The sequence below is a fragment of the Mobula birostris genome, chromosome 3 (assembly GCF_030028105.1).
Source record: "Mobula birostris isolate sMobBir1 chromosome 3, sMobBir1.hap1, whole genome shotgun sequence".
Classification (NCBI taxonomy): domain Eukaryota; kingdom Metazoa; phylum Chordata; class Chondrichthyes; order Myliobatiformes; family Myliobatidae; genus Mobula; species Mobula birostris.
In genome coordinates, this window is record NC_092372.1 from 110,759,953 (window position 1) to 110,787,426 (window position 27,474).

At 42.7% G+C, this 27,474-nt stretch overlaps 1 protein-coding gene across 14 annotated transcripts in view; it reads left to right on the forward strand.

The window, feature by feature from the left end:
- LOC140195219 (calcium/calmodulin-dependent protein kinase type II delta chain) overlaps positions 1 to 27,474 on the forward strand; it is a 580,639-nt gene that overhangs the window by 354,273 nt on the left and 198,892 nt on the right. For all 14 annotated transcript variants that reach the window (XM_072253184.1, XM_072253187.1, XM_072253189.1 and 11 more), the window contains exons 7-8: positions 20,532 to 20,634; positions 23,889 to 23,972. In XM_072253184.1, the coding sequence (XP_072109285.1) occupies positions 20,532 to 20,634; positions 23,889 to 23,972 (187 nt within the window). The remainder of the gene's footprint in view (positions 1 to 20,531; positions 20,635 to 23,888; positions 23,973 to 27,474) is intronic.

A 27,474-nucleotide genomic window follows, 5' to 3' on the forward strand; every position in this document is an offset into this window, starting at 1 on the left:
TACAAAAAGGACGGGTTACACTTGAATCCTAGGGGGACCGATATCCTGGCAGGGAGATTAGCAAGGGCTACTGAGGTGACTTTAAACTAGTATGGTTGGGGGGTGGGAATCAAATTAAAGAGGCTAGGCGAGAGGAGGTTAGTTCACAACAGGGGGATGGGAACCAGTGCAGAGAGACAGAGGAGTGTAAAATGAGGGTAGAAGCAAAAAGTAGTAAGGTGAAAAGTAAAAATGACAGGCCGACAAATCCAGGGCAAGCATCAGAAAGGGCCACTTTTCAACATAATTGTATAAGGGCTAAGAGAGATGTAAAAGCGCGCCTGAAGGCTTTGTGTGTCAATGCAAGGAACATTCGTAACAAGGTGGATGAATTACAAGTGCAGATTGTTATTAATGAATATGATATAGTTGGGATCACAGAGACATGGCTCCAGGGTGACCAAGGATGGGAGCTCAACATTCAGGGATATTCAATATTCAGGAGGGATAGACATGAACGAAAAGGAGGTGGGGTGGCGTTGCTGGTTAGAGAGGAGATTAACGCAATAGAAAGGAAGGACATAAGCCGGGAGGATGTGGGATCGATATGGGTAGAGCTGCATAACACTAAGGGGCAGAAAACGCTGGTGGGAGTTGTGTACAGGCCAGCTAACAGTAGTAGTGAGGTTGGGGATGGTATTAAACAGGAAATTAGAAATGTGCAATAAAGGAACAGCAGTTATACTGGGTGACTTCAATCTACATGTAGATTGGGTGAACCAAATTGGTAAGGGTGCTGAGGAAGAGGATTTCTTGGAATGTATGGGGATGGTTTTCTGAACCAACATGTCAAGGAACCAACTAGACGGCAGGCTATTCTAGACTGGGTATTGAGCAATGAGGAAGGGTTAATTAGCAATCTTGTCGTGAGAGGCCCCTTGGGTAAGAGTGACCATAATATGGTGGAATTCTTCATTAAGATGGAGAGTGACATAGTTAATTCAGAAACAAAGGTTCTGAACTTAAAGAAGGGTAACTTTGAAGGTATGAGACGTGAATTAGCTAAGATAGACCGGCAAATGACACTTAAAGGGTTGACGGTGGATATGCAATGGCAAACATTTAAAGATTGCATGGATGAACTACAACAATTGTTCATCCCAGTTTGGCAAAAGAATAAATCAAGGAAGGTAGTGCACCCGTGGCTGATAAGGGAAATTAGGGATAATATCAATTCCAAAGAAGAAGCATACAAATTAGCCAGAAAAAGTGGCTCACCTGAGGACTGGGAGAAATTCAGAGTTCAGCAGAGGAGGACAAAGGGCTTAATTAGGAAGGGGAAAAAAGATTATGAGAGAAAACTGGTAGGGAACCTAAAAACTGACTGTAAAAGCTTTTATAGATATGTGAAAAGAAAAAGATTGGTAAAGACAAATGTAGGTCCCCTACAGAGAGAAACAGGTGAATTGATTATGGGGAGCAAGGACATGGCAGACCAATTGAATAATTACTTTGGTTCTGTCTTCACTAAGGAGGACATAAATAATCTTCTGGAAATAGTAGGGGACAGAGGGTCCAGTGAGATGGAGGAACTGAGGGAAATACATGTTAGTAGGGAAGTGGTGTTAGGTAAATTGAAGGGATTAAAGGCGGATAAATCCCCAGGGCCAGATGGTCTGCATCCCAGAGTGCTTAAGGAAGTAGCCCAAGAAATAGTGGATGCGTTAGTGATAATTTTTCAAAACTCTTTAGATTCTGGACTAGTTCCTGAGGATTGGAGGGTGGCTAATATAACCCCACTTTTTAAAAAAGGAGGGAGAGAGAAACCAGGGAATTATAGACCAGTTAGCCTAACATCGGTGGTGGGGAAACTGCTAGAGTCAGTTATCAAAGATGTGATAGCAGCACATTTGGAAAGCAGTGAAATCATCGGACAAAGTCAGCATGGATTTGTGAAAGGAAAATCATGTCTGACGAATCTCACAGAATTTTTTGAGGATGTAACTAGTAGAGTGGATAGGGGAGAACCAGTGGATGTGGTATATTTGGATTTTCAAAAGGCTTTCGACAAGGTCCCACACAGGAGATTAGTGTGCAAACTTAAAGCACACGGTATTGGGGGTAAGGTATTGATGTGGATAGACAATTGGTTGGCAGACAGGAAGCAAAGAGTGGGAATAAATGGGACCTTTTCAGAATGGCCGGCAGTGACTAGTGGGGTACCGCAAGGCTCAGTGCTGGGACCCCAGTTGTTTACAATATATGTTAATGACTTGGATGAGGGAATTAAATGCAGCATCTCCAAGTTTGCGGATGACTTGAAGCTGGGCGGCAGTGTTAGCTGTGAGGAGGATGCTAAGAGGATGCAGGGTGACTTGGATAGGTTAGGTGAGTGGGCAAATTCATGGCAGATGCAACTTAATGTGGATAAATGTGAAGTTATCCACTTTGGTGGCAAAAACAGGAAAACAGATTATTATCTGAATGGTGGCCGATTAGGAAAAGGGGAGGTGCAACGAGACCTGGGTGTCATTATACACCAGTCATTGAAAGTGGGCATGCAGGTACAGCAGGCGGTGAAAAGGCGGATGGTATGCTGGCATTTATAGCGAGAGGATTCGAGTACAGGAGCAGGGAGGTACTACTGCAGTTGTACAAGGCCTTAGTGAGACCACACCTGGAGTATTGTGTGCAGTTTTGGTCCCCTAATCTGAGGAAAGACATCCTTGCCATAGAGGGAGTACAAAGAAGGTTCACCAGATTGATTCCTGGGATGGCAGGACTTTCATATGATGAAAGATTGGATGAACTAGGCTTATACTTGTTGGAATTTAGAAGATTGAGGGGGGATCTGATTGAAATGTATAAAATCCTAAAGGGATTGGACAGGCTCGATGCTGGAAGATTGTTCCCGATGTTGGGGAAGTCCAGAACGAGGGGTCACAGTTTGAGGATAAAGGGGAGGCCTTTTAGGACCGAGATTAGGAAAAACTTCTTCACACAGAGAGTGGTGAATCTGTGGAATTCTCTGCCACAGGAAACAGTTGAGGCCAGTTCATTGGCTATATTTAAGAGGGAGTTAGATATGGCCCTTGTGGCTAAAGGGATCAGGGGGTATGGAGGGAAGGCTGGTACAGGGTTCTGAGTTGGATGATCAGCCATGATCATACTGAATGGCGGTGCAGGCTCGAAGGGCCGAATGGCCTACTCCTGCACCTATTTTCTATGTTTCCATGTTTCTAAATGTTAAAATTTGCTACATATTTTTAAAAAATTAATAGGTGCAGATAAATGTAATCTCAAGTTCAAAGTTCAAAACAATGTAGCATTATATATTTGAGTCATTGATCTAAACTGTTTGCTTCTTTCACACCTCAGCTATTAGTGAGACAATGCAAATATATTTAACAATCTATGTATCACATATTTAGTTCAAATCTAATTGACGTTTCAATGAGATTATGCACTAAGGAGCTTTCTTAAATTTGGATAAGGAAGAAATAGTTCAGAAAAGTAGTGCATCTTTCTGATAATTCCTCTAAACTAAATTAAATATTTGTAAACAAAGGAGCTATGCAATGTATCATGTTTGTCTGTAGGTACTTGACTCTTCAGCGTGAGATAGATGCTATTCAATTTGCATTAATTTCGCTGCTAAACAACCAAACTAGTGTCAGTGATGTGCATCCACTGTTTAAAACCCTTATGTTGTGCTATTATACACTCATTCGTGATTAGCTTCCACCAATTTTCATATTTTTTAACATTTGTGTAATTTTTAGGTTGGTGCACAGGTTACTCTATTTTCTTTGTTAATTAACTTAAAACTCTGATTTATGAAATAAAAACTGAATTCTTGAGAGGACAAAATCAGAAATTACTAAAGTTGTAAAATACCAGTTTTTCTATTTGACAGCCATATGTACCAACTGCCCTTGCAAATGACCATTTACTGTCAATTTAGAAAGATCAAATTTTTCTTTCATATCTCTCAGTGTGAGAGATGGTAATATTCCCACCTTAGCTTTCTCCTCCTTTTTTCCCCTGGTCTTTTTATTTTGGGGGTTCTCCTAGCAGTGGAAGGTCTATTTTACTGTTAAAGAGCATTCTGGAGTTATGTGAATATAGCAGATACTAATTCAAACAAAAACCTGTCTTCAGTTCTTATTGTAAATGTAAATAAGTTCAGGAAACTTGCAATTAGCCTTTTTTTTTGTAAATTTTAGCAGTAAATTGAAGTTAAAAGCACAGGCTACTCCACGGACGAAAGAGACTGTATATGCAAGAGCCAAACATTAAGACAGTGGGGTGCATCGAACCAGGCAACATGGTTATTTGCACTATTGTGATTTATCAGTACACACACACCAGTATAACTTTTGAAAAGCACCACCTGTAGTCGTATCCACCTGGGAGCAAACCCTGTCTTTTCAGGTAGCTCCCTTATCATGATTTGGTCTTCTGGCTATGGGAGGATTATCTTCTTTCCTTCTGGCTGTTTCTGATCAGCAATATGCTGCTGCTGTCCCTCAACACTTCAAGCTGGTTACAGAGCTCCTTTACATATTGGGTCATTTTATTCCTATAAATTCCAGGTACACCCCATAAGGGAGCCGCATTGCTCACCCGGACAGTAATTTGTAGGGGCTCAGACCCGGTGTGTAGTTTGGGGTTGCTCGCAATCTCATCAGGATTCCTAGCAATACATCAATCTAGTTCTTTCCCACCTATGTTATAGCTTTAGCTAAGGCATTCTTGATTGTTTGATTCATCCTTTCTACCATTTCAGAGCTCTGAGGGTGATATGGGACGTGGAATTGTTGTTGAATCCTGAACAACTTACATATTTCTTTCATCACTTTCCCTGTGAAATGTGCTGTCTGATCCAAGTCCACCTGGGCTAGGGTTCCCCACCTGGGAGGGATTTCCCTATTGACATCAATGGATCTGGTGTTAAGAGGGTGAACAGCTTTAAGTTCCTCGGCATACACATCACCGAGGATTTCAAATGGTCTGTACATACCGGCTGTGTGGTGAAAAAAGCACAACAGCTCCTCTTTCACCTCAGATGGTTGAAGAAGTTTGGTATGGACCCCAGATCCTAAGAACTTTCTACAGGGGCACAATTGAGAGCATCCTGACTGGCTGCATCACTGCCTGGTATGGGAACTGTACTTCCCTCAATTGCAGGACTCTGCAGAGTGTGGTATGGACAGCCCAATGCATCTGAAGATGTGAACTTCCCGCTATTCAGGACATTTACAGAGGCAGGTGTATAAAAAGGGCCCGAAGAACCACAGGGGACCCGAGTCACCCCAACCACAAACTGTTCCAGTTGCTACCATCCAGGAAACGGTACCACAGCACAAAATCCAAGACAAGACCAACAGGCTCCAGGACAGCTTCTTCCACCAGGCCATCAGACTGATTAATTCATGTTGATACAATTGTATTTCTATGCTATATTGACTGTCCTGTGTCGTACATACTATTTATTATACATTATACATATGATTACACATTGCACTACCCTCCTTGATGCCCCAGCCCATGATATCACTTCAGTAGTATCTCTCATGGTTGAGCCACCATGATTCCTTCCTCCCCATGGCTTCTTTCCTTCTGGCTGTTTCCTGGAATCGATATGGGTAGAGCTGCGTAACACTAAGGGGCAGAAGACGCTGGTGGGAGTTGTGTACAGGCCACCTAACAGTAGTAGTGAGGTCGGAGATGGTATTAAACAGGAAATTAGAAATGTGTGCAATAAAGGAACAGCAGTTATAATGGGTGACTTCAATCTACATGTAGATTGGGTGAACCAAATTGGTAAAGGTGCTGAGGAAGAGGATTTCTTGGAATGTATGCGGGATGGTTTTTTGAACCAACATGTCGAGGAACCAACTAGAGAGCAGGCTATTCTGGACTGGGTTTTGAGCAATGAGGAAGGGTTAATTAGCAATATTGTCGTGAGAGGCCCCTTGGGTAAGAGTGACCATAATATGGTGGAATTCTTCATTAAGATGGAGAGTGACATAGTTAATTCAGAAACAAAGGTTCTGAACTTAAAGAAGGGTAACTTTGAAGGTATGAGACGTGAATTAGCTAAGATAGACTGGCAAATGACACTTAAAGGATTGACGGTGGATATGCAATGGCAAGCATTTAAAGGTTGCATGGATGAACTACAACAATTGTTCATCCCAGTTTGGCAAAAGAATAAATCAAGGAAGGTAGTGCACCCGTGGCTGACAAGAGAAATTAGGGATAGTATCAATTCCAAAGAAGAAACATACAAATTAGCCAGAGAAAGTGGCTCACCTGAGGACTGGGAGAAATTCAGAGTTCAGCAGAGGAGGACAAAGGGCGTAATTAGGAAGGGGAAAAAAGATTATGAGAGAAAACTGGCAGGGAACATAAAAACGGACTGTAAAAGCTTTTATAGATATGTAAAAAGGAAAAGACTGGTAAAGACAAATGTAGGTCCCCTGCAGACAGAAACAGGTGAATTGATTATGGGGAGCAAGGACATGGCAGACCAATTGAATAATTACTTTGGTTCTGTCTTCACTAGGAAGGACATAAATAATCTTCCAGAAATAGTAGGGGACAGAGGGTCCAGTGAGATGGAGGAACTGAGCGAAATACATGTTAGTAGGGAAGTGGTGTTAGATAAATTGAAGGGATTAAAGGCGGATAAATCCCCAGGGCCAGATGGTCTGCATCCCAGAGTGCTTAAGGAAGTAGCCCAAGAAATAGTGGATGCATTAGTGATAATTTTTCAAAACTCTTTAGATTCTGGACTAGTTCCTGAGGATTGGAGGGTGGCTAATGTAACTCCACTTTTTAAAAAAAGAGGGAGAGAGAAACCAGGGAATTATAGACCGGTTAGCCTAACGTCTATGGTGGGGAAACTGCTGGAGTCAGTTATCAAGGATGTGATAACAGCACATTTGGAAAGCGGTGAAATGATCAAAGTCAGCATGGATTTGTGAAAGGAAAATCATGTCTGACGAATCTCATAGAATTTTTTGAGGATGTAACTAGTAGAGTGGATAGGGGAGAACCAGTGGATGTGGTATATTTGGATTTTCAAAAGGCTTTTGACAAGGTCCTACACAGGAGATTAGTGTGCAAACTTAAAGCACACGGTATTGGGGGTAAGGTATTGGTGTGGGTGGAGAGTTGGTTAGCAGACAGGAAGCAAAGAGCGGGAATAAACGGGACCTTTTCAGAATGGCAGGCGGTGACTAGTGGGGTACCGCAAGGCTCAGTGCTGGGACCCCAGTTGTTTACAATATATATTAATGACTTGGATGAGGGAATTAAATGCAGCATCTCCAAGTTTGCGGATGACACGAAGCTGGGTGGCAGTGTTAGCTGTGAGGAGGATGCTAAGAGGATGCAGGGTGACTTGGATAGGTTGGGTGAGTGGGCAAATTCATGGCAGATGCAATTTAATGTGGATAAATGTGAAGTTATCCACTTTGGTGGCAAAAATAGGAAAACAGATTATTATCTGAATGGTGGCCGATTAGGAAAAGGGGAGGTGCAACGAGACCTGGGTGTCATTATACACCAGTCATTGAAAGTGGGCATGCAGGTACAGCAGGCGGTGAAAAAGGCGAATGGTATGCTGGCATTTATAGCGAGAGGATTCGAGTACAGGAGCAGGGAGGTACTACTGCAGTTGTACAAGGCCTTGGTGAGACCACACCTGGAGTATTGTGTGCAGTTTTGGTCCCCTAATCTGAGGAAAGACATCCTTGTCATAGAGGGAGTACAAAGAAGGTTCACCAGATTGATTCCTGGGATGGCAGGACTTTCATATGATGAAAGACTGGATGAACTGGGCTTGTACTCGTTGGAATTTAGAAGATTGAGGGGGGATCTGATTGAAACGTATAAGATCCTAAAGGGATTGGACAGGCTAGATGCAGGAAGATTGTTCCCGATGTTGGGGAAGTCCAGAACGAGGGGTCACAGTTTGAGGATAGAGGGGAAGCCTTTTAAGACCGAGATTAGGAAAAACTTCTTCACACAGAGAGTGGTGAATCTGTGGAATTCTCTGCCACAGGAAACAGTTGAGGCCAGTTCATTGGCTATATTTAAGAGGGAGTTAGATATGGCCCTTGTGGCTATGGGGGTCAGGGGGTATGGAGGGAAGGCTGGGGCGGGGTTCTGAGTTGGATGATCAGCCATGATCATAATAAATGGCGGTGCAGGCTCGAAGGGCCGAATGGCCTACTCCTGCACCTATTTTCTATGTTTCAATGGCTCCGGCTCCCATCTGGTCCCTCCTTTGTACCCACGCTCCTCCATTTCGCTTTCTCTTCTGCCTCCCCTAATTTTACTAAACTGGTTCTCGTTGTTTCTTCTATAATTTCAGTTGCCTCTTGTTATTCTGCTGCCCTTTTTGCCCTGAATTCTGCCCGTATTCCATTGTTGCTCCTTGCTATCCCCTTTCTGGTCAGCCTTTATTTTAATCACTGCTGCCTCTGCTGGCAAATTTACTGCTTCCAGCAGTTGTTGTATTAGGTGCCTGTGTTGAATACCTGCCCCTGTTGAGGCTACAAATCCTTGTTGTGCCCATGCCATCAGATAATCATGCACCACCCTGAAGGCGTAGTGGCTGTCATTTACTCACCTGCCTTTATAGTAGCACAATGCTCCTATCAGGGCCACCAATTCTACCATGTACTGTGAGGACAATGGCAAACCCTTCAGCTTGTGCCTCATTGTGGATTTTGAGGTGTGCTTAGGATCATTATCCTGTTGTAGAAGTCATCCTCTTTTCATCTTTGGCTTTTTTACAGACGGTGTGATGCTTCTTGCAGAATTTGCTGATATTTAATTGAATTCATTCTTCCCTGTACCAGTAAATGTTCCCCATGCCACTGGCTGCAATACAAGCCCAAAGCATGATTAATCCACTCCTGTGCTTAACAGCTAGAGAGGGATTCTTTTCATGAAATTCTGCACCCTTTTTTCTGCAAACATACTTTTGCTCATTGCGGCCAAAAAGTTCTATTCAAAAAGTTCAACAGAACATCTAAACAAGCCTGATGCATTTTGGAAACAAGTCATGTGGATTGATGAATTTAAAATAGAACTTTTTGGCCGTAATGAGCAAAGGTAATGAGGAATGGGCGAAAATCTCCCAAATAAGAATTGAAAGACTCTTAGCTAGCTACAAAAAGTGTTTACAAGCGTTGATACTTGCCAAAGGGGGTGTTAATAAGTACTGCGATACAGGGTGTCCAAACTTTTGTTTCGGGCCCTTTTCCTTTTTTGTTATTTTGAAACTGTAAAAGATAAAAAAGGAATTAAGAAAGTTTTCTTGCTTAAAATATTAAAGAAATGTGTCATCTTTAACTTTGTGCCTTTTGGAAATAAGTTCATCTTTTACTCGCTTAGCTATTCACAGTAACAGAAATTTTGACTGGGGTGCCCAAACTTTTGCATGCCACTGTAGCTCCGAGATCCATCTATAAAACTTTCCTCTGATTCCCCTTCCAGAGGTGTTTCATTCACACCAATACCTTCTTCCTGCTCTATTTCCATTTGGCACTCATGTGCCTCTCCCCTGTTAGGATGGTGCATTGCATTGTCTCAAACTATTGTCACCCACTTGTCTTTGGGAACTTGTCTTCAGCCTTCCTGTGTTGAGGAGTTCTACAATGTTATGGGGAGTGTGTAGTCTGAGTTGTCCCATCATTACAGCAGGTTCACTTACTTGCACTGCCCAGGATGCACAGTCTAAAGCTGCTTCACAGCAGGGAAATCCTGCCACAACAGGTGCCTGCTTTGTTGATAATGTGCCACTGGCCCCCATGGTCCTGCACCAGCACTGCATTGTAACACCTTCCTTCATTGCTGCAGTAAAGAAGAACGGGGCAAGGAACATCGGGTGACCCTAGCACAGGTGCAGAGACTAGGGCTTTCTTGATATCTTTTCCTTATCTGTTCCTCATTTTTCTTCTTCCCTTGATTAAGGCCTGTATTAGAGCCACTAATGCTGAGAACCCTAGTATAGAATTGCATCCGTACTTTACCCACCTGACTCTCCCTACATTGACTGGGCGCGGCATGGGGTTGATTGCAGAAAGTCTGTCATCTGATATGCCCTTCCTTTGTGTCCCTGTCTGAGCCTTGTGTGGTCTGATTTTAAACCCCCTGTCCCGCAGTGTTTCTGAAACTTTGACTATCAACCCACGGTGACCTGCTTCATCCTCCGAAGCATCTACATCATCTACAAATTGTAAGATGTTTGAACAGTAGGGTGCTAAGTTGAGGTTTGCCAAAGTCTTGCCATGATCTTATGGAAAATTGTTGGGCTATTGTGGAATTCCTGAGGGAGTCTGGTCCACATATACTGCTGTCCGCCAAGGGTGAGGGCAAATCAATCCTGGGACTCAGGTGCTAATGGGAGCCCACAAAATGTATTAGCAATGTCCAGGACTGAGAAAGTGTTATGTTCTGGAGACAAGTTTTCAGGAAGGTACCAGGACTGGCCACAATTGGATGCCATCTCAGCGTGGTCTTATTGAGGTTGGTATAGTCTATTGATAACCAATGTGATCTATATGGTTTCTTTATTGACCATATAGGTGAGTTAGTTTGACGAGTTCTTTGTTGTTATCCCCCGGTGTTTTAGTTCTTTCACTATACTCTGAACAGCTGCCAGTGCATCAATTTTTATGGAATACTACTTAAGGGGTTTATACAGATCCCCCTCTACTTTAACTGGGTTTATCTTTATCTGACCGCAGTCTTGCATATGCTTTAGCTCATACCTCTGGAGACTGCTGACAAAGAAACCTGTAGACGCCGTCCTCACTGCAGTTCCTGACGATCAGAGCGTCAGCAGCTGGGTTGTGTACCTTACTGGTTGTACGTGTTCACTGCGCCTGGCTTGTCCATGTTATTTCTCCCCTTCCAGAGTCTATAGCAGCCCCTGCCTCCCTCAGTATTTCTATTCCAAGATTGGACAGACCCACAAGTACACTGGAAGCTGCACTCCACTGATTTCAAGTATCTGTGAATCACTTCTTTCTGCCTTCACTGTTCTTCCCCCTGCACTCGTAATATAAATAGCTTCGCCAGTCGTTGGCAAGGGTGGGTCCGTTATCGATATCGATGCCTTACCCTCCATTAACATATCACATTTCCGGCTCCTTAACAATGGTGGGTCATTGGTGCTGACGATGGGGGGCAATGCCAGTTATTTGTCTGACCGAGACTGTCTTTACCACTACTATAATCTGGTCAGTAGTCAGAGTGGACAGAGAGGGCATTGTCACAGTGGGCATTTAGGTTCTGTTTTGGTGGGTGACTCTCATGTCTAGTTCCCCTGTTAGGACACTGTCTCTAACTGTGGCCTAGGACTCCAGGCATCACACTTTATCTCCTTTGTCCCTCTATGCCTTGTGCATGCAACACATGCAACAAAACAAGATCCCTGCATCTTCACAGCAGATACATTTGCTACCTTATGACCCACTCTTCCTTCTTTTTTGATGTATTTCCCTGGTCCTTCCCTCTTTGGATTGCCCAGCCCTGAGTATTGCCCATAGGCCTGGTATTTTCACTGGCAGATTCATCAGTCTTCTGAAACACTGACATTATCATTCCCCAGTTACTCTCTCCTCCTCCACATCATTGCTTCACTTCTTCCTTAAAGTTCTGATTATTGCTGGCATCCCAACTACTTGCCCGTGTTCCATCCTGCACCCCTGGGTTCAGACAGTCCCACCTATTTCTCAGGCGCTGAGCTTTAACAAATATGTGTATGTCTTTAGCATGCATCTGGTGGATTTGAATCACTTCTTCTAACTTACACCAAAATTCTGCATTGGCACATGTGAGGGCAGTTTGGATGGAAAGCTTTGCTTTTCTGCTGGGGTGAAGGACTTGTGAATGGTGGTGATGTACGTGAGTGAGGAGCTGGCTGTGCAGCATATAAACCTCTCCCATTTGTGGCTACTTTCCCACTTGTCAACTCCCTGAGCCAGCACCTCCCAACTTACCTCATCAGTTTCCTCAGCAGTGATTCCCATGGCAGCTCCCCAATGAGGACCCACCTGCTGGGCCTTATCCCATTTTCCTCTCGGTCTGCCCAGATCCATAGAACCATAGAACATTACAACACAGAAACAGGCCTTTTAGCCCTTCTTAGCTGTGCCGAACCATTTTTTTGCCTAGTCCCACTGACCTGCACCTGGACCATATCCCTCCATGCACCTCTCATCCATGTACCTGTCCAAGTTTTTCTTAAATGTGAAAAGTGAGCCTGCATTTACCACTTCATCTGGCAGCTCATTCCACACTCCCACCACTCTGTGTGAAGAAGCCCCCCCCAGCAATGTTCCATTTAAACTTTTTCCCCTTCACCCTTAACCCATATCCTCTGTTTTTTTTCTCCCCTAGCCTCAGTGGAAAAAGCCTGCTTGCATTCACTCTATCTATACCCATCATAATTTTATATACCTCTATCAAATCTCCGCTCATTCTTCTACGCTTCAGGGAATAAAGTCTGAACCTATTCAACCTTTCTCTGTAACATCCTTGTAAACCTTCTCTGAACTCTTTCAACTTTATTAATATCCTTCCTGTAATTTGATGACCAAAACTGCACACAATGCTCCAAATTCGGCCTCACCAATAACATTCCAACTCTTATACTCAATACTTTGATTTATAAAGGCCAATGTACCAAAAGCTTTCTTTATGACCCTATCTACCTGTGACGCCACTTTTAGGGAATTTTGTATCTGTGTTCCCAGATCCCTCCATTCTACTGCACTCCTCAGTGCCCTACCATTTACCTTGTATGTTCTACCTTGGTTTGTCCTTCCAAAGTGCAATACCTCATACTTGTCTGTATTAAACTCCATCTGCCATTTTGCAGCCCATTTTTCCAGCTGGTCCAAATCCCCCTGCAAGCTTTGAAAACCTTCCTCACTGTCCACTACACCTCCAATCTTTGTATCATCAGCAAATATGCTGATCCAATTTACCACATTATCATCCAGATCATTGATATAGATGACAAATAACAATGGACCTAGCACTGATCCCTGTGGCACACCACTAGTCACAGGCCTCCACTCAGAGAAGCAATCCTCCACTACTACACTCTGGCTTCTTCCATTGAGCCAATGTCTAATCCAATTTACCACCTCTTCATGTATACCTGGCGACTGAATCTTCCTAACTAACCTCCCATGCGGGACCTTGTCAAAGGCCTTACTGAAGTCCATGTAGACAACATCCACTGCCTTCCCTTCATCCACTTTCCTGGTAACCTCCTCGAAAAACTTTAATAGATTGGTTAAGCATAACCTACCACGCACAAAGCCATTTGACTCTTCCTAATAAGTCCCTGTCTGTCCAAATACTTGTAGATCCTATCTCTTAGTACTCCTTCCAATAATTTACCTGCTACCGACGTCAAACTTACCGGCCTATAATTTCCAGGATTACTTTTAGAGCCTTTTTTAAACAACAGAACAACATGAGCTATCCTCCAATCTTCCGGCACCTCACCCGTAGATACTGCTGACATTTTAAATGTATCTGCCAGGGCCCCTGCAATTTCAACACTAGTCTCCTTCAAGGTCCAAGGGAATACCCTGTCAAGTCCTGGGGATTTATCTACTCTGATTTGTCTCAAGATAGCAAGCACCTCCTCCTCTTCAATCTGTATAGGTTCCATGACCTCACTACTTGTTTGCCTTATTTCTATAGACTCCATGCCAGTTTCCTTAGTACATACAGACACAAAAAAACCATTTAAGATCTCCCCCATTTCTTTTGGTTCCATACATAGCCAACCACTCTGATCTTCAAGAGGACCAATTTTATCTCTTATTATCCTTTTGCTCTTAATGTACCTGTAGAAGCTCTTTGGATTATCCTTCACCCTGACTGCCAAAGCAACCTCGTCTTTTTTCAGCCCTCCTGATTTCTTTCTTAAGTATTTTTTTGCACCTTTTATACTCCCCAAGCACCTTATTTGCTCCCTATTTCCTATACGTGTCATACATCTCTCTCTTCTTTATCAGAGTTCCAATATCCCTTGAGAACCAAGGTTCCTTATTCTTATCCACTTTGCCTTTAATCCTGACAGCAACATACAAACTCTGCACTCTCAAAATTTCTCTTTTGAAGGCCTCCCACTTACCAATCACGTCCTTGCCAGAGAACAACCTGTCCTTATCCACGCTTTTTAGATCCTTTCTCATTTCTTCAAATTTGACCTTTTTCCAGTTTAGAACCTCGACCTGAGGACCAGATCTATCTTTATCCATGATCAAGTTGAAATTACTGGTGTTATGATCACTGGAACCAAAGTGTTCCCCCACACACACTTCCATCATCTGTCCTAACTCATTTCCTAATAGGAGATCTAATATTGCATCCCCTCTAGTTGGTACCTCTATATGTTGATTTAGAAAACTTTCCTGAACACATCTTACAAACTCTAAGGTGTGTAGACCTTTAACAGTATGGAATTCCCAATGAATATGTGGAAAATTAAACTCCCCTACTATCACAACTTTATGTTTCCTACAGATATCTGCTATCTCTCTGCAAATTTGCTCCTCCAATTCTCGCTGACTATTGGGTGGTCTATAATACAACCCCATTAATATGGTCATACCTTTCCTGTTTCTCAGCTCCACCCATATGGCCTCGGTAGACAAGCCCTCTAATCTGTCCTGCTTGAGCACTGCTGTAACATTTTCCCTGACTAGCAATGTCACCTCCCCTACCCTTCATTTCTCTGCCTCTATCACGTCTGAAACATCAGAACCCTAGGACATTAAGCTGCCAGTCCTGCCCCTCCTGTATCCAAGTTTTACTAATGGCTATAATGTCGTAATTCCATGTGTGAATCCACGCCCTCAGCTCGTCAGCCTTCCCTACAATACTCCTTGCATTGAAATAGACACACCTCAGAGGATTATTACCACCACACACAACTCTTCTATTTGTGACTTTGTATGAACTTTTAATCTCATTTATTTTCACCCCAGCTCCACTATCTGCTCTGGCACTCTGGTTCCCATCCCCCTGCAAATCTAGTTTAAACCCTCCCCAGTAGTACTGACAGACCTCTCTGCAAGGATATTGGTCCCCTTGTAGTTCAGGTGTAACCTGTCTCCCTTGTACAGGTCTCACCTGCCCCAGAAGAGGTCCCATTGATCCTGAAATCTGAAACCCTGCCCCCTACAGCAGTTCCTGAACCACATGTTCATCCATCAGAGCATCCTATTCTTACCCTCACTGGCACGTGGCACAGGTGGCAATCCTGAGATTACCACCCTCGTGGTCCTGCTTTTTAACTTCCTACCAAGCACTCTTCCCTGACTAATTTATTCTTGTATTGTTCTAGTTGTTCCTTAAATCTGTCCAACTCCCATTGTACATTGTCTCACTGTTCCCTGTATTCATCCCTCCCCTTCTGTACATTACGTGATTGCAGGCACTGTGTTTGCTCTTGCAAATATACATGACATAGAATAATGGCTACTTTACCTCCCTTCCTTTTGACTGGCTTTTCCACTATTGCCAATGTTCCTCTGGGCTCCAGGTCTCAAACCACCCGACTTTGTCCTTTCCCTGTTCAACCTTCTCAAGTTTATAGAACATACACTCTGTGAGTTCCCCCTTCTTCTTAGCTGAGCTCATGATGTCTTTGTTTTATGTAGAGAGTTAAATATCTCTGACCATTGTCCATATTAGGCTTTTATTCTCAGGTTTCGCCCGCACAGTCAAACACAAAAACAATTCCCCGAATGAGTATCCACTTGTGTCCTGAACGGTGTCTCCTCCACTACCCAAGTGTTCTCAATAGCCACACACTACACTTAATCCATTACCTCCGGATTGAGTCTATGTACACCCATGGCGTTCCAAGCAGTCAGTAACCACCTTTAGCAATTGATGGCCCTGTCTCACCAAACTACCCAGCACTGTAGCTGGTCCCTTACATAAAACATAGAAACACACCCCCACACCCATCCCCACACCCACACCCACACACACCGAAACACATACACACTCACTCACTTACACACAGAAATACATATATATACACACACACACACACACACACACACACACACACACACACACACACACCACCTTTATATTCACGCAAACACGAGGAATTCTGCAGATGCTGGAAATTCAAGCAACACACATCAAAGTTGCTGGTGAACGCAGCAGGCCAGGCAGCATCTCTAGGAAGAGGTACAGTCGATGTTTCGGGCCGAGACCCTTCGTCAGGACAAACTGAAAGAAGAGCTAGTAAGAGATTTGAAAGTGGGGGGGGAGGGGGAGATCCAAAATGATAGGAGAAGACAGGAGGGGGAGGGATGGAGCCAAGAGCTGGACAGTTGATTGGCAAAAGGGATATGAGAGGATCATGGGACAGGAGGCCCAGGGAGAAAGAAAAGAAGGAGGGGGGAAAATCCAGAGGATGGGCAAGGGGTATAGTGAGAGGGACAGAGGGAGAAAAAGGAGCGAGAGAGAAAGAATGTGTGTATATAAATAAATAACAGATGGAGTATGTGGGGGAGGTGGGGCATTAGTGGAAGTTAGAGAAGTCAATGTTCATGCCATCAGGTTGGAGGCTACCCAGACGGAATATAAGGTGTTGTTCCTCCAACCTGAGTGTGGCTTCATCTTTACAGTAGAGGAGGCCATGGATAGACATATCAGAATGGGAATGGGACGTGGAATTAGAATGTGTGGCCACTGGGAGATCCTGCTTTCTCTGGCGGACAGAGCGTAGATGTTCAGCGAAACAGTCTCCCAGCCTGCGTCAGGTCTCGCCAATATATAGAAGGCCACATCGGGAGCACCGGACGCAGTATATCACCCCAGCCGACTCACAGGTGAAGTGTCGCCTCGCTTGGAAGGACTCTCTGGGGCCCTGAACGGTGGTAAGGGAGGAACTGTGTAGCATTTGTTCCGCATACAAGGATAAGTGCCAGGAGTAAGATCAGTCGGAAGGGATGGGGGGGTGGGGGGGAAGAATGGACAAGGGAGTCGCGTAGGGAGCGATCCCTGCAGAAAGTGGGGGGGGAGGGAAAGATGTGCTTAGTGGTTGGATCCCGTTGGAGGTGGCGGAAGTTACGGAGAATAATATGTTGAACCCGGAGGCTGGTGGGGTGGTAGGTGAGGACAAGGGGAACCATATTCCTAGTGGGGTGTCGGGAGGATGGATTGAGAGCAGATGTGCATGGAATGGGGGAGATGCGTTTGAGAGCAGAGTTGATGGTGGAGGAAGGGGAGCCCCTTTCTTTATAAAAGGAGGACATCTCCCTCGTCCTGGAATGAAAAGCCTCATCCTGAGAGCAGATGCGGCGGAGACGGAGGAATTGTGAGAAGGGGATGGCATTTTTGTAAGAGACAGAGTGAGAAGAGGAATAGTCCAGATAGCTGTGAGAGTCAGTAGGCTTATAGTAGACATCAGTAGATATGCTGTCTCCAGAGATAGAGACAGAAAAATCTAGAAAGGGGAGGAAGGTGTCGGAAATGGACCAGGTAAACTTGAGGGCAGGGTGAAAGTTGGAGGCAAAGTTAATGAAGTCAATGAGCTCAGCATATGTGCAGGAAGCAGCGTCAATGCAGTCGTCGATGTAGCGAAGGAAAAGTGGGGGACAGATACCAGAATAGGTTTGGAACATAGATTGTTCCACAAAGCCAACAAAAAGGCAGGCATAACTAGGACCCATACGGGTGCCCATAGCTACACCTTTAGTTTGGAGGAGGTGGGAGGAGCCAAAGGAGAAATTATTAAGGGTAAGGACTAATTCCGCTAGACGGAGCAGAGTGGTGGTAGAGGGGAACTGGTTAGGTCTGGAATCCAAAAAGAAGCGGAGAGCTTCAAGACCTTCCTGATGGGGGATGGAAGTATATAGGGACTGGACATCCATGGTGAAAATAAAGCGATGGGGACCAAGGAACTTAAAATCATCGAAAAGTTTAAGAGCTTGAGGAGTGTCACGAACATAGGTAGGAAGGGATTGAACAAGTGGGTCTAAAACCGTGTCGAGGTATGCAGAAACGAGTTTGGTGGGGCAGGAGCAAGCTGAGACAATAGGTGTGCCAGGAGAGGCAGGTTTGTGGATCTTGGGTAGGAGGTAGAAACGGGAAGCGCGGGGTGTGGGAACTATAAGGTTGGTAGCAGTGGATGGGCTGCTATGTTCCAAACCTCGTACCCCATCTGTTATTTATTTATATACATACATTCTTTCTCTCTCTCTCCTTTTTCTCCCTCTGTCCCTCTCACTATACCCCTTGCCCATCCTCTGGGTCCCCCCCCCCTCCCCCTTTTCTTTCTCCCTGGGCCTCCTGTCCCATGATCCTCTCATATCCCTTTTGCCAATCAACTGTCCAGCTCTCAGCTCCATCCCTCCCCCTCCTGTCTTCTCCCATCATTTTGGATCTTCCCCCTCCCCCTCCCACTTTCAAATCTCTTACTATCTCTTCTTTCAGTTAGTCCTGACGAAGGGTCTTGGCCTGAAACGTCGACTGTACCTCTTTCTCGAGATGCTGCCTGGCCTGCTGCGTTCACCAGCAACTTTGATGTGTGTTACCTTTATATCCACTAGTTCAGCTCTCCAGCATGTCCTTTGATACTCTGTGATCTGTTGACCAAAGCAGATATAAAAATATTTTTTTTCCTTTTTCATGATTTTTTTTAGATATTTTTCTTTGTTTTATATTGTTCATTTGTATCCTATATGATTGGGAGTTTTATTATTTAAGTGTTATCTGGCTTTATAATCACTTATGTTAATTATAACAATGTATTCCCAATAACTTTGTACTACTACCATGTTACGTTTATTTTTATGAAACTAATAAAAAGATTGGAAAAGAAAGATCTAAAAATATTTATCCCTTTAGACTACCGGTGACTGGTCACACTGTGGGTCATTAACATATTCGGAATGAACTCTCAAATGTTTTGACTATGATAAAGTCACTGGAGGGACCCTAAAGCTGGTGATATAGATGCCCTTATTCAGCATAACAAGCATCATTCTTGACACACTCTTGGTAGAAGCTCACAAAGCTAAAACTACATCACTTTTGTAGTCCTTTAAGATCAAAGGTAGCAGTAGATGATTCAATACAATTTCAATAGTTACAATGACATTGTTCACTTCAATACTTCGGATCAATAAGTGGTTCCTTTGGAATATGCAGTGGAAATGCATTACAATTGATGAGACACCCTTGAAGGTCCAAACACTTTGGGAGAGACTAATTAACACAAATGTTTTAAAACCTTTTGATGACAGAGCCAGACACCCAAAATAAATGTTGTCAGGGCTGTCTCTGAGTACACAAATACACAAAAACTATTGATTGCATGTTTGATATGCTAAGTGACAACATCCGTCTGGTCTACCAGCTTCTACTCAAGTCACAAGGCTGCAAATATTGGTTTGATGCAAGCCAATTAACACAACCTTATTGATTTAACATTTGGCTTTTGCATATGCAATCTCTTGGTCTGTGGATCAGCCTGTGCTTTTAACTTCAATTTACTGTTTGCAACAAAGGCTAATTGCAAGCTTCCTGAATTTATTTACATTTACAATAAGAACTGAAGACTGGTTCTTTTTTGAATTAATATCTGCTACATTCATGTAACTCCCTCACACTACAACAAAACATACACAGTTCTCCAAGTTGGAAAATTGGAAAGATATACAATGTTTAGCATGTTATTTGTTTCATTATCTTTCTAGCAACTTTAACATTTCAGACTTCTTAAGACTGGAGCAACAGCCTTAATTAAGTAATAACTTCCAATATTTTACAGCAATAGTTTTTTTATATAACAAGAATTACAGGATAATTATCTGGGCCATTCACTCAACAGGCTAAAAGTAGGGTTCATGTAGAAATGAGCAAGCCCAGCATTCAGATAAATCTGGTGGTATCTCTTCTATAATGAAGCAAAATGTTGACCAATATTGCCTTGGATTTTTGTTGTGATTATTGTGTACAATTTAAAATATTCCATTTTGCTGGGATTATTTCAATAATCATTAATCATCTATAATCTTTATGACCCAAGAACCTTTTCTATAATCTTTCTTTTTATCAAAACCCAAGGCAAGCACGAAAGAAACTTAAAAATACTGGAATTTTAAAGTTGGAAATTGTGTTTGAGACACAAACCAGATAAATTTGATATAATATCAGAATATGTTTACTGATTAACATTGACTGTTTTTGAACAATTACAGAAGATTTCAATATTTGGTTTTTGGTTCTCCATTTTATATTCCATTACACATAACTTTAGAACAATGATCAAAGTTGATTATATGTTTATTTCCATGCTTTAGAAAAGGAAGCCAAGCTTCTGATCGCAAATGATTTCGTAATAATTTAGACGAGAATTATTAACTATGAATATTTTGCTTGGTATCCACGGTTTATTATGTAATAGTTAAGTATGATTATAACTTGGAGAATTTCTAAATCATATTCTTTCCTCCACTTTTTTTTAAATGAAGCCAGAAAATTTGCTCCTAGCTAGCAAAATGAAGGGAGCAGCTGTGAAGCTGGCAGATTTTGGATTAGCAATTGAAGTCCAAGGAGACCAGCAGGCGTGGTTTGGTGAGTACATTGAAGAATCAGCCTCTGATTGGTAACAGTTAACATTTCAGTCAGTGTATACTTTTGTTATGTTATCAAGCAGTGAATTTACACATGGGGCTTAACCCATTGTATGGAGCCAAGCACAAAATACATAGAACAGTCCAGCACTTGATGTCAATGCCAACTATGCCTGTACCAATTTAATCTAATCACTGCATGTGGCCTATATTCTTCCATTCCCCTCTCTCTTCATCTGCTTCTGCCAGTTCTTCTCACAACATATTCCATGGACCTACCTTAATTTGTGTTTCATAAAAGTCTTGCCTGCAATTTCCTTGAAAGATTCTTTATATTACCTTAATTCGATGCCCAGAATGTATTTGACATTTCCACCCAAGTAAAAAGACTGAAAGGGGCTCTATCTATGCCACTCATAATTTTATATACGTCTATCAAGTCACCCCTCACCTCTGTAGAACACAGGCCAAGCTTATCCAACCTCTCCTTATAATCTGCTCTCGATGCTGTCTAACCTCGGCAACATCCTCGTCAGCCTCTTCTGCAGCTTCTCCAAAGTCTGAAATCCTTGCTGTTATTTGGCAACCAGAACTATACACAGTGCTCCAAATGTACCCTAACTAATGTTTTATACGAATGAAACGTGACTGAACAACTTTTATACTCAGTGTCCTGACTGATGATTGCAAGTCTGTTGTTTGCATTCTTTACCTCGTATGTACTTATTGCCACTTTCTATGGGTTTGCACCCCTATGTTTCAGCGCTCCTAAGGGTCCTACAATTTACCGTACTCTTTCCTCCTACATTTGACCTTACAAAGTGCAGCACCTCACACTTAGCAGGATCAAACTCCACCTGTCTTTTTCCATATTTCCAACTGATCTATGTCCTGCTGTATCCTTTGACAATCTTTTTCATTACCTACACATCTGCCAATTTTTGTGTCCTGCTAACTTGCTAATTACCTCACCAACATTTTTGTTCAAATAATTAAAATATATCACAAACAACAGATGTCTCAGCACTGATCTTTGTTGACCACCTCTGGTCATGGACCTCCAGTCAGGATAAGGCCCTCCATCATGACCCTCTGTCTTCTACAGCCAAGCCAATTTTCAATCAGATCTACCAAGTTTCCATGGAACCCATATACCATGATCTTCTTGATCTGCCTATCATGAGGGACCTTGTTGAATTAGTTACTGAAGTCCATGTGGACAACATCTGCTGCCCTACCCTCATCACTTATCATTATTACCTGCACAAAAAGTTCATTCAGATTTGCAAGACATGATGTCCCCAGTACAAATCCATGCTGTCTATCCCTAATAAGTACTTTTTACAAGTTGTGAATAAATCCTTTCCCAAGAATTTTCTCCAGTAACTTCTTGACTACTGATGTTTTGTCCTTATTGCCCTTCTTACACAAAAGGATAGGATTTGTTATTTCCCCAGTCCTCTGTAACCTCACTTGTGCCTAAAGAGGATCCAAAGATCTCTGTCAAGGCCCCAGCAATCACCCCTCTTCCTTCTCTAGATAATGAAGCTCAGAATCGCATGTTGATAATTTCTCCATTTGACAGGGTCCCGGAGAGGTACAGTATAAAAAGGGACGATTAGGATCATCACATCTGTGTTGATCAGTGCACGCCCAAAGTGCACTAATCCCATCTTCCAGCACCTGGCCCATAACTTTCTCCACTTAATCACTCAAGTGCTCATCTTGACACTTCTTAAAAGCTGTCAGTAACTGACCTTCAACTACATTCACAGCCAGTCCATTCCATGCACCCACCAATCTTTGGGTGATAAAAGAGCCCTTCATATCTCCTCTGACTCTTCCCCGATTGTCCTAAAGCCTGTTTATTTACCTCTGATGTGGGACAAGAATTTCCTGCATTTGTATCCTACCTGCACCCCTCATAATTTTATCTATCTCTAGGGCAGTGTTGTAGAACAGAGAATCCTGGGGCACAAGTTTCCTGAAAGTGGCAATGCGGGTAGACAAAATGGTGAAGAAGACAAATGTCAAATGTTCCTTCACCGGACAGGGGACTGAGACCATAAATTTGATTGTCGTGTTACATCTGTTTGAGACACAGGTTCTCAGTGCTCTATCTGAACCCCAGCCTAAGTTTTATTAAAAGATGGAGTATACCTTACTGCTTTTGCATTCAACCCCTTGACTAATGAAGGTGAATATACAATATGCCTTCATGTGGAATACAATATTCCACAGCTGAAGTATTGTCTGAAGTTCTGGTCACCTTTCTGTAAGAAGGGTATGATGAAGCTAGAGTGTGTGCAGAAAAGATTCACAAAGATATTGCTGGGACGGGAGGTCCTAGGTTATAAGGAGAAATTGAATAAGCTGGGACTATATTCTCTGGAGTGAAAGAGGTTGAGAGGTGATTAAATAAAAGTTTAGAAAATTATGGATTCAGTGGCTGCTCGGAGTCTTTTTCATAGGGTCGAGGAGTCTGAAACTAGGATTGAGCTGCCTGAGGCAGTGGTAGTGGTACAATTACGTTTAAAGGAAATCTGGATAGGAATGATTTATAGGGATATGGGTCAAATGCAGGAAAATGGGACTAGCTGAGGAAAGCAATCTGGGCAGACTGAGTTTCGATTTGTATGACTCTATAACTCTGTAAGGACAGTAAAGAATTGCAAACCCTCTGTGCTGCAGTATAGAACATTCAGACAGGTGATATAAATTATACAAAAAATGAAATCAGAAGCATATTAAGCTTGAAAAATAGTGTAAAGTAGGTTCGAATGATTGCCCACCCTAGAAGCAATCTTCTAATTTTCGGTTGCATTGAAGAATGAAATAAAATCTGAGAAGAAACTGGGAGGTTGAACCAAACTTTCCACTTTCATGTGATAGTCCAAAGCCCACCTGCCCTCAGATTTTTTTATTAGGATATTATTTTGTGACTTTTGTGTCGAAAAATATTGTGCTAAAACAGCATTCTGTTGCATGCAAATAATATTAATCGAGAAGAATATCTGTGATTTGTAAAGATAAACATAAAACTGTTGTGTGATCTAAAACAGTAAAAACAATCTTATTTCTGGAAAACAATTAAATGTTATCATTCACAAGTTTGGATTGATAGTTTGAAATAAATTATTTTTTATGTTTGCCCCCACATTAACTTGAGATGATGTAAAAAATTACAATGTAGTAAGTATCGAACTATTTACTAATGTCTTGTACATCAAATTTTATTCTCATTATAATCTACAGGTTTTGCTGGTACACCAGGATACCTTTCTCCTGAAGTATTAAGAAAAGATCCCTATGGAAAACCAGTTGACATGTGGGCTTGTGGTAAGTAGCATACATCGTTTCAATAATTTTACATCAACTTCAAAGGACAAATTTGCCGATTTTCTTTTACACTTATCAAATGCAAAGATAATAGACAATAGACAATAGGTGCAGGAGTAGCACCTATTCACCTTCGAGTAGCACCTTCGAGCCAGTACCGCCATTCACTGTGATCATTGCTGATCATCCACAATCAGTATCCAGTTCCTGCCTTATCCCCATAACCTTTGATTCCATTATCTTTAAGAGCTCTATCCACCTCTTTTTTGAAAGCATCCAGAGACTTGGCCTCCACAGCCTTCTGGGGCAGAGCATTCCATATATCCACCACTCTCTGGGTGAAAAAGTTTTTCCTCAACTCCGTTTTAAATGGCCTACCCCTAATTCTTAAACTGTGGCCTCTGGTTCTGAACTCACCCATCAGCGGGAACATGCTTCCTGCCTGCAGCATGTCCAATCCCTTAATAATGTTACATGTTTCAATAAGATCCCCTCTCAGCCTTCTAAATTCCAGAGTATACAAGCCCAGTCGCTCCAATCTTTGGACACATGACAGTCCCACCATCCGAGAATTAACCTTGTGAACCTACGCTGCACTCCCTCAATAGCAAGAATGTCCTTCCTCAAATTTGGAGACCAAAACTGCACACAGTACTCCAGGTGTGGTCTCACCAGGGCCCTGTACAGCTGCAGAAGGACCTCTTTGCTCTTATACTCAATTCCCCTTGTTATGAAGGCCAGCATGCCATTAGCTTTTTTCACTGCCTGCTGTACTTGCATGCTTGCTTTCAGTGACTGATGTACAAGAACACCTGGATCTCGTTGTGCTTTCCCTTTTCCTAACTTGACTCCATTTAGATAATAATCTACCTTCCCGTTCTTACCACCAAAGTGGATAACCTCACATTTATCCACATTAATTTGCATCTGCCATGCACCCAGCCTGTCCAATTCACCCTGCATTCTCATAAAATCCTCCCCACATTTCACACTGCCTCCCAGCTTTGTGTCATTGGCAAATTTGCTAATGTTACTTTTAATTTCCTCATCTAAATCATTAATATATATTGTAAACAGCTGCGGTCCCAGTACTGAACCCTGCGGTACCTCACTGGTCACCGCCTGCCATTCCGAAAGGGACCCGTTAATCGCTACTCTTTGTTTTCTGTCAGCCAGCCAATTTTCAGTCCATATCAATACTCTGCCCCCAATAGCATGTGCCCTAATTTTGCCCACTAATCTCCTATGTGGGACTTTATCAAAGGCTTTCTGAAAGTCCAGGTACACGACATCCACTGGCTCTCCCTTGCCATTTTCATAGTTACATCTTCAAAAAATTCCAGAAGATTAGTCAAGCACGATTTCCCCTTCATAAATCCATGCTGACTTGGACCAATCCTGTTACTACCATCCAGATGTGTCATAATTTCATCTTTTATAATTGACTCCAGCATCCTTCCCACCACCGACGTCAGGCTAACCGGTCTATAATTCCCTGTTTTCTCTCTTCCTCCCTTTTTGAAGAGAGGGACAACATTAGCCACCCTCCAATCCACAGGAACTGGTCCTGAATCTATAGAACATTGGAAAATGATTACCAATGCGTCCATGATTTCTAAAGCCACCTCCTTAAGTACCCTGGGATGCAGACCATCAGGTCCCGGGGACTTAACAGCCTTCAGACCCAACAGCCTATCCAACACCATTTCCTGCCTAATATAAATTTCCTTCAATTCATCCATTACCCTAGGTCTTTTGGCCACTATTACATCTTGGAGATTGTTTGTGTCTTCCCTAGTGAAGACAGATCCAAAGTACCTGTTCAACTCGTCTGCCATTTCCTTGTTCCCCATAATAAATTCACCCGCTTCGGTCTTCAAGGGCCCAATTTTGGTCTTAACTATTTTTTTTACCTTTTCACATACCTAAAGAAGTTTTTAACTATCCTGCTTTATATTCTTGGCTAGTTTACCTTCGTACCTCATTTTTTCTCCACGTATTGCCTTTTTAGTTACCTTCTGTTGCTCTTTAAAAGTTTCCCAATCCTCCGGCTTCCCACTCATCTTTGCTATGTTATACTTCTTCTCTTTTATTTTTATACTGTCCATTACTTCCCTTGTCAGCCACGGCCTCCCCTTACTCCCCTTAGGATCTTTCTTCCTCTTTGGAATGAACTGATCCTGCACCTTCCACATTATTCTCAGAAACACTTGCCATTGCTGTTCCACTGTCATCCCTGCTAGGGTATTGTTCCATTGAACTTTGGCCAGCTCCTCCCTCATAGCACCTTAGTTCCCTTTGTTCAGCTGTAATACTGACACTTCCGAGTTTCCCTTCTCCCTCTCAAATTGTAGATTAAAACTTATCATATTATGGTCACTACCTCCTAATGGCTCCTTTACCTCGAGGTCCCTGATCAAATCTGGTTCATTGCTCAACACTAAATCTAGAATTGCCTTCTCTCTGGTAGGCTCCAGTACAAGCTGTTCTAAGAATCCATCTCGGAGGGACTCCACAAACTCCCTTTCTTGGGGTCCAGTACCAACCTGATTCCTCCAGTCTACCTGCATGTTGAAGTCCCCTATAACAACTGTAGCATTACCTTTGCGACATGCCAATTTTAACTCTTGATTCAACTTACACCCTACATCCAGACTACTGTTTGGGGGCCTGTAGATAACTCCCATTAGGGTCTTTCTACCCTTAGAATTTCTCAGTTCTATCTACTGACTGTACGTCTCCTGATTCTATGTCCCCCCCTCGCAAGGGACTGAATATCATTCCTCACCAACAGAGCCACCCCACCCCCTCTGCCCATCAGTCTGTCCTTTCGATAGGACATATACCCTTGAATATTCATTTGCCAGGCCCTGTCCACTTGAAGCCATGTCTCTGTTATTCCCACAACGTCATACTTACCAATTTCCAACTGTGCCTCAAGCTCATCCACTTTATTTCTTATACTCCGTGCATTCATATACAATACTTTTAATTCATTACTCCCCTCAACTCCCATATCAATTCCTATTTCACTTGGCCATACTGTACGATCCCTTCTTGAGCTTTCTGCTCTGTTGATTCTGCTGTCATTCTTAACTTTCCTTATTCTCACTTTCCCTTTATCTCCATCCTTCTGTTTCCAGTTCGTCCCCTCCCCCCCACTACTTAGTTTAAACACACCCGTGTTGCAGAGGCAAACCTGGCTGCCAGAATGCTGGTGCCCCGCTTATTAAGGTGCATAATACATAAATTAGAATTGCCATCAGAACTTGAAGCAGGAATAGACCTCTTGCAGGCTTTGGATTAAGATCTTGGCTAGAATCTGTCTTGCAGTAGTATCTTAATATCCAAATTTCTCAGTGCCGAATGTACTCAAGATGGTATTTGATGGTATGGGGGTATTATAGCATTGGTTACAGGATGCCAAAAAATTACTTTCCATTGGGTAAAGAAATTCTTTCTCTTATCAGTCCTCAATAGGCAGCCCTTACTTTGAGATTTA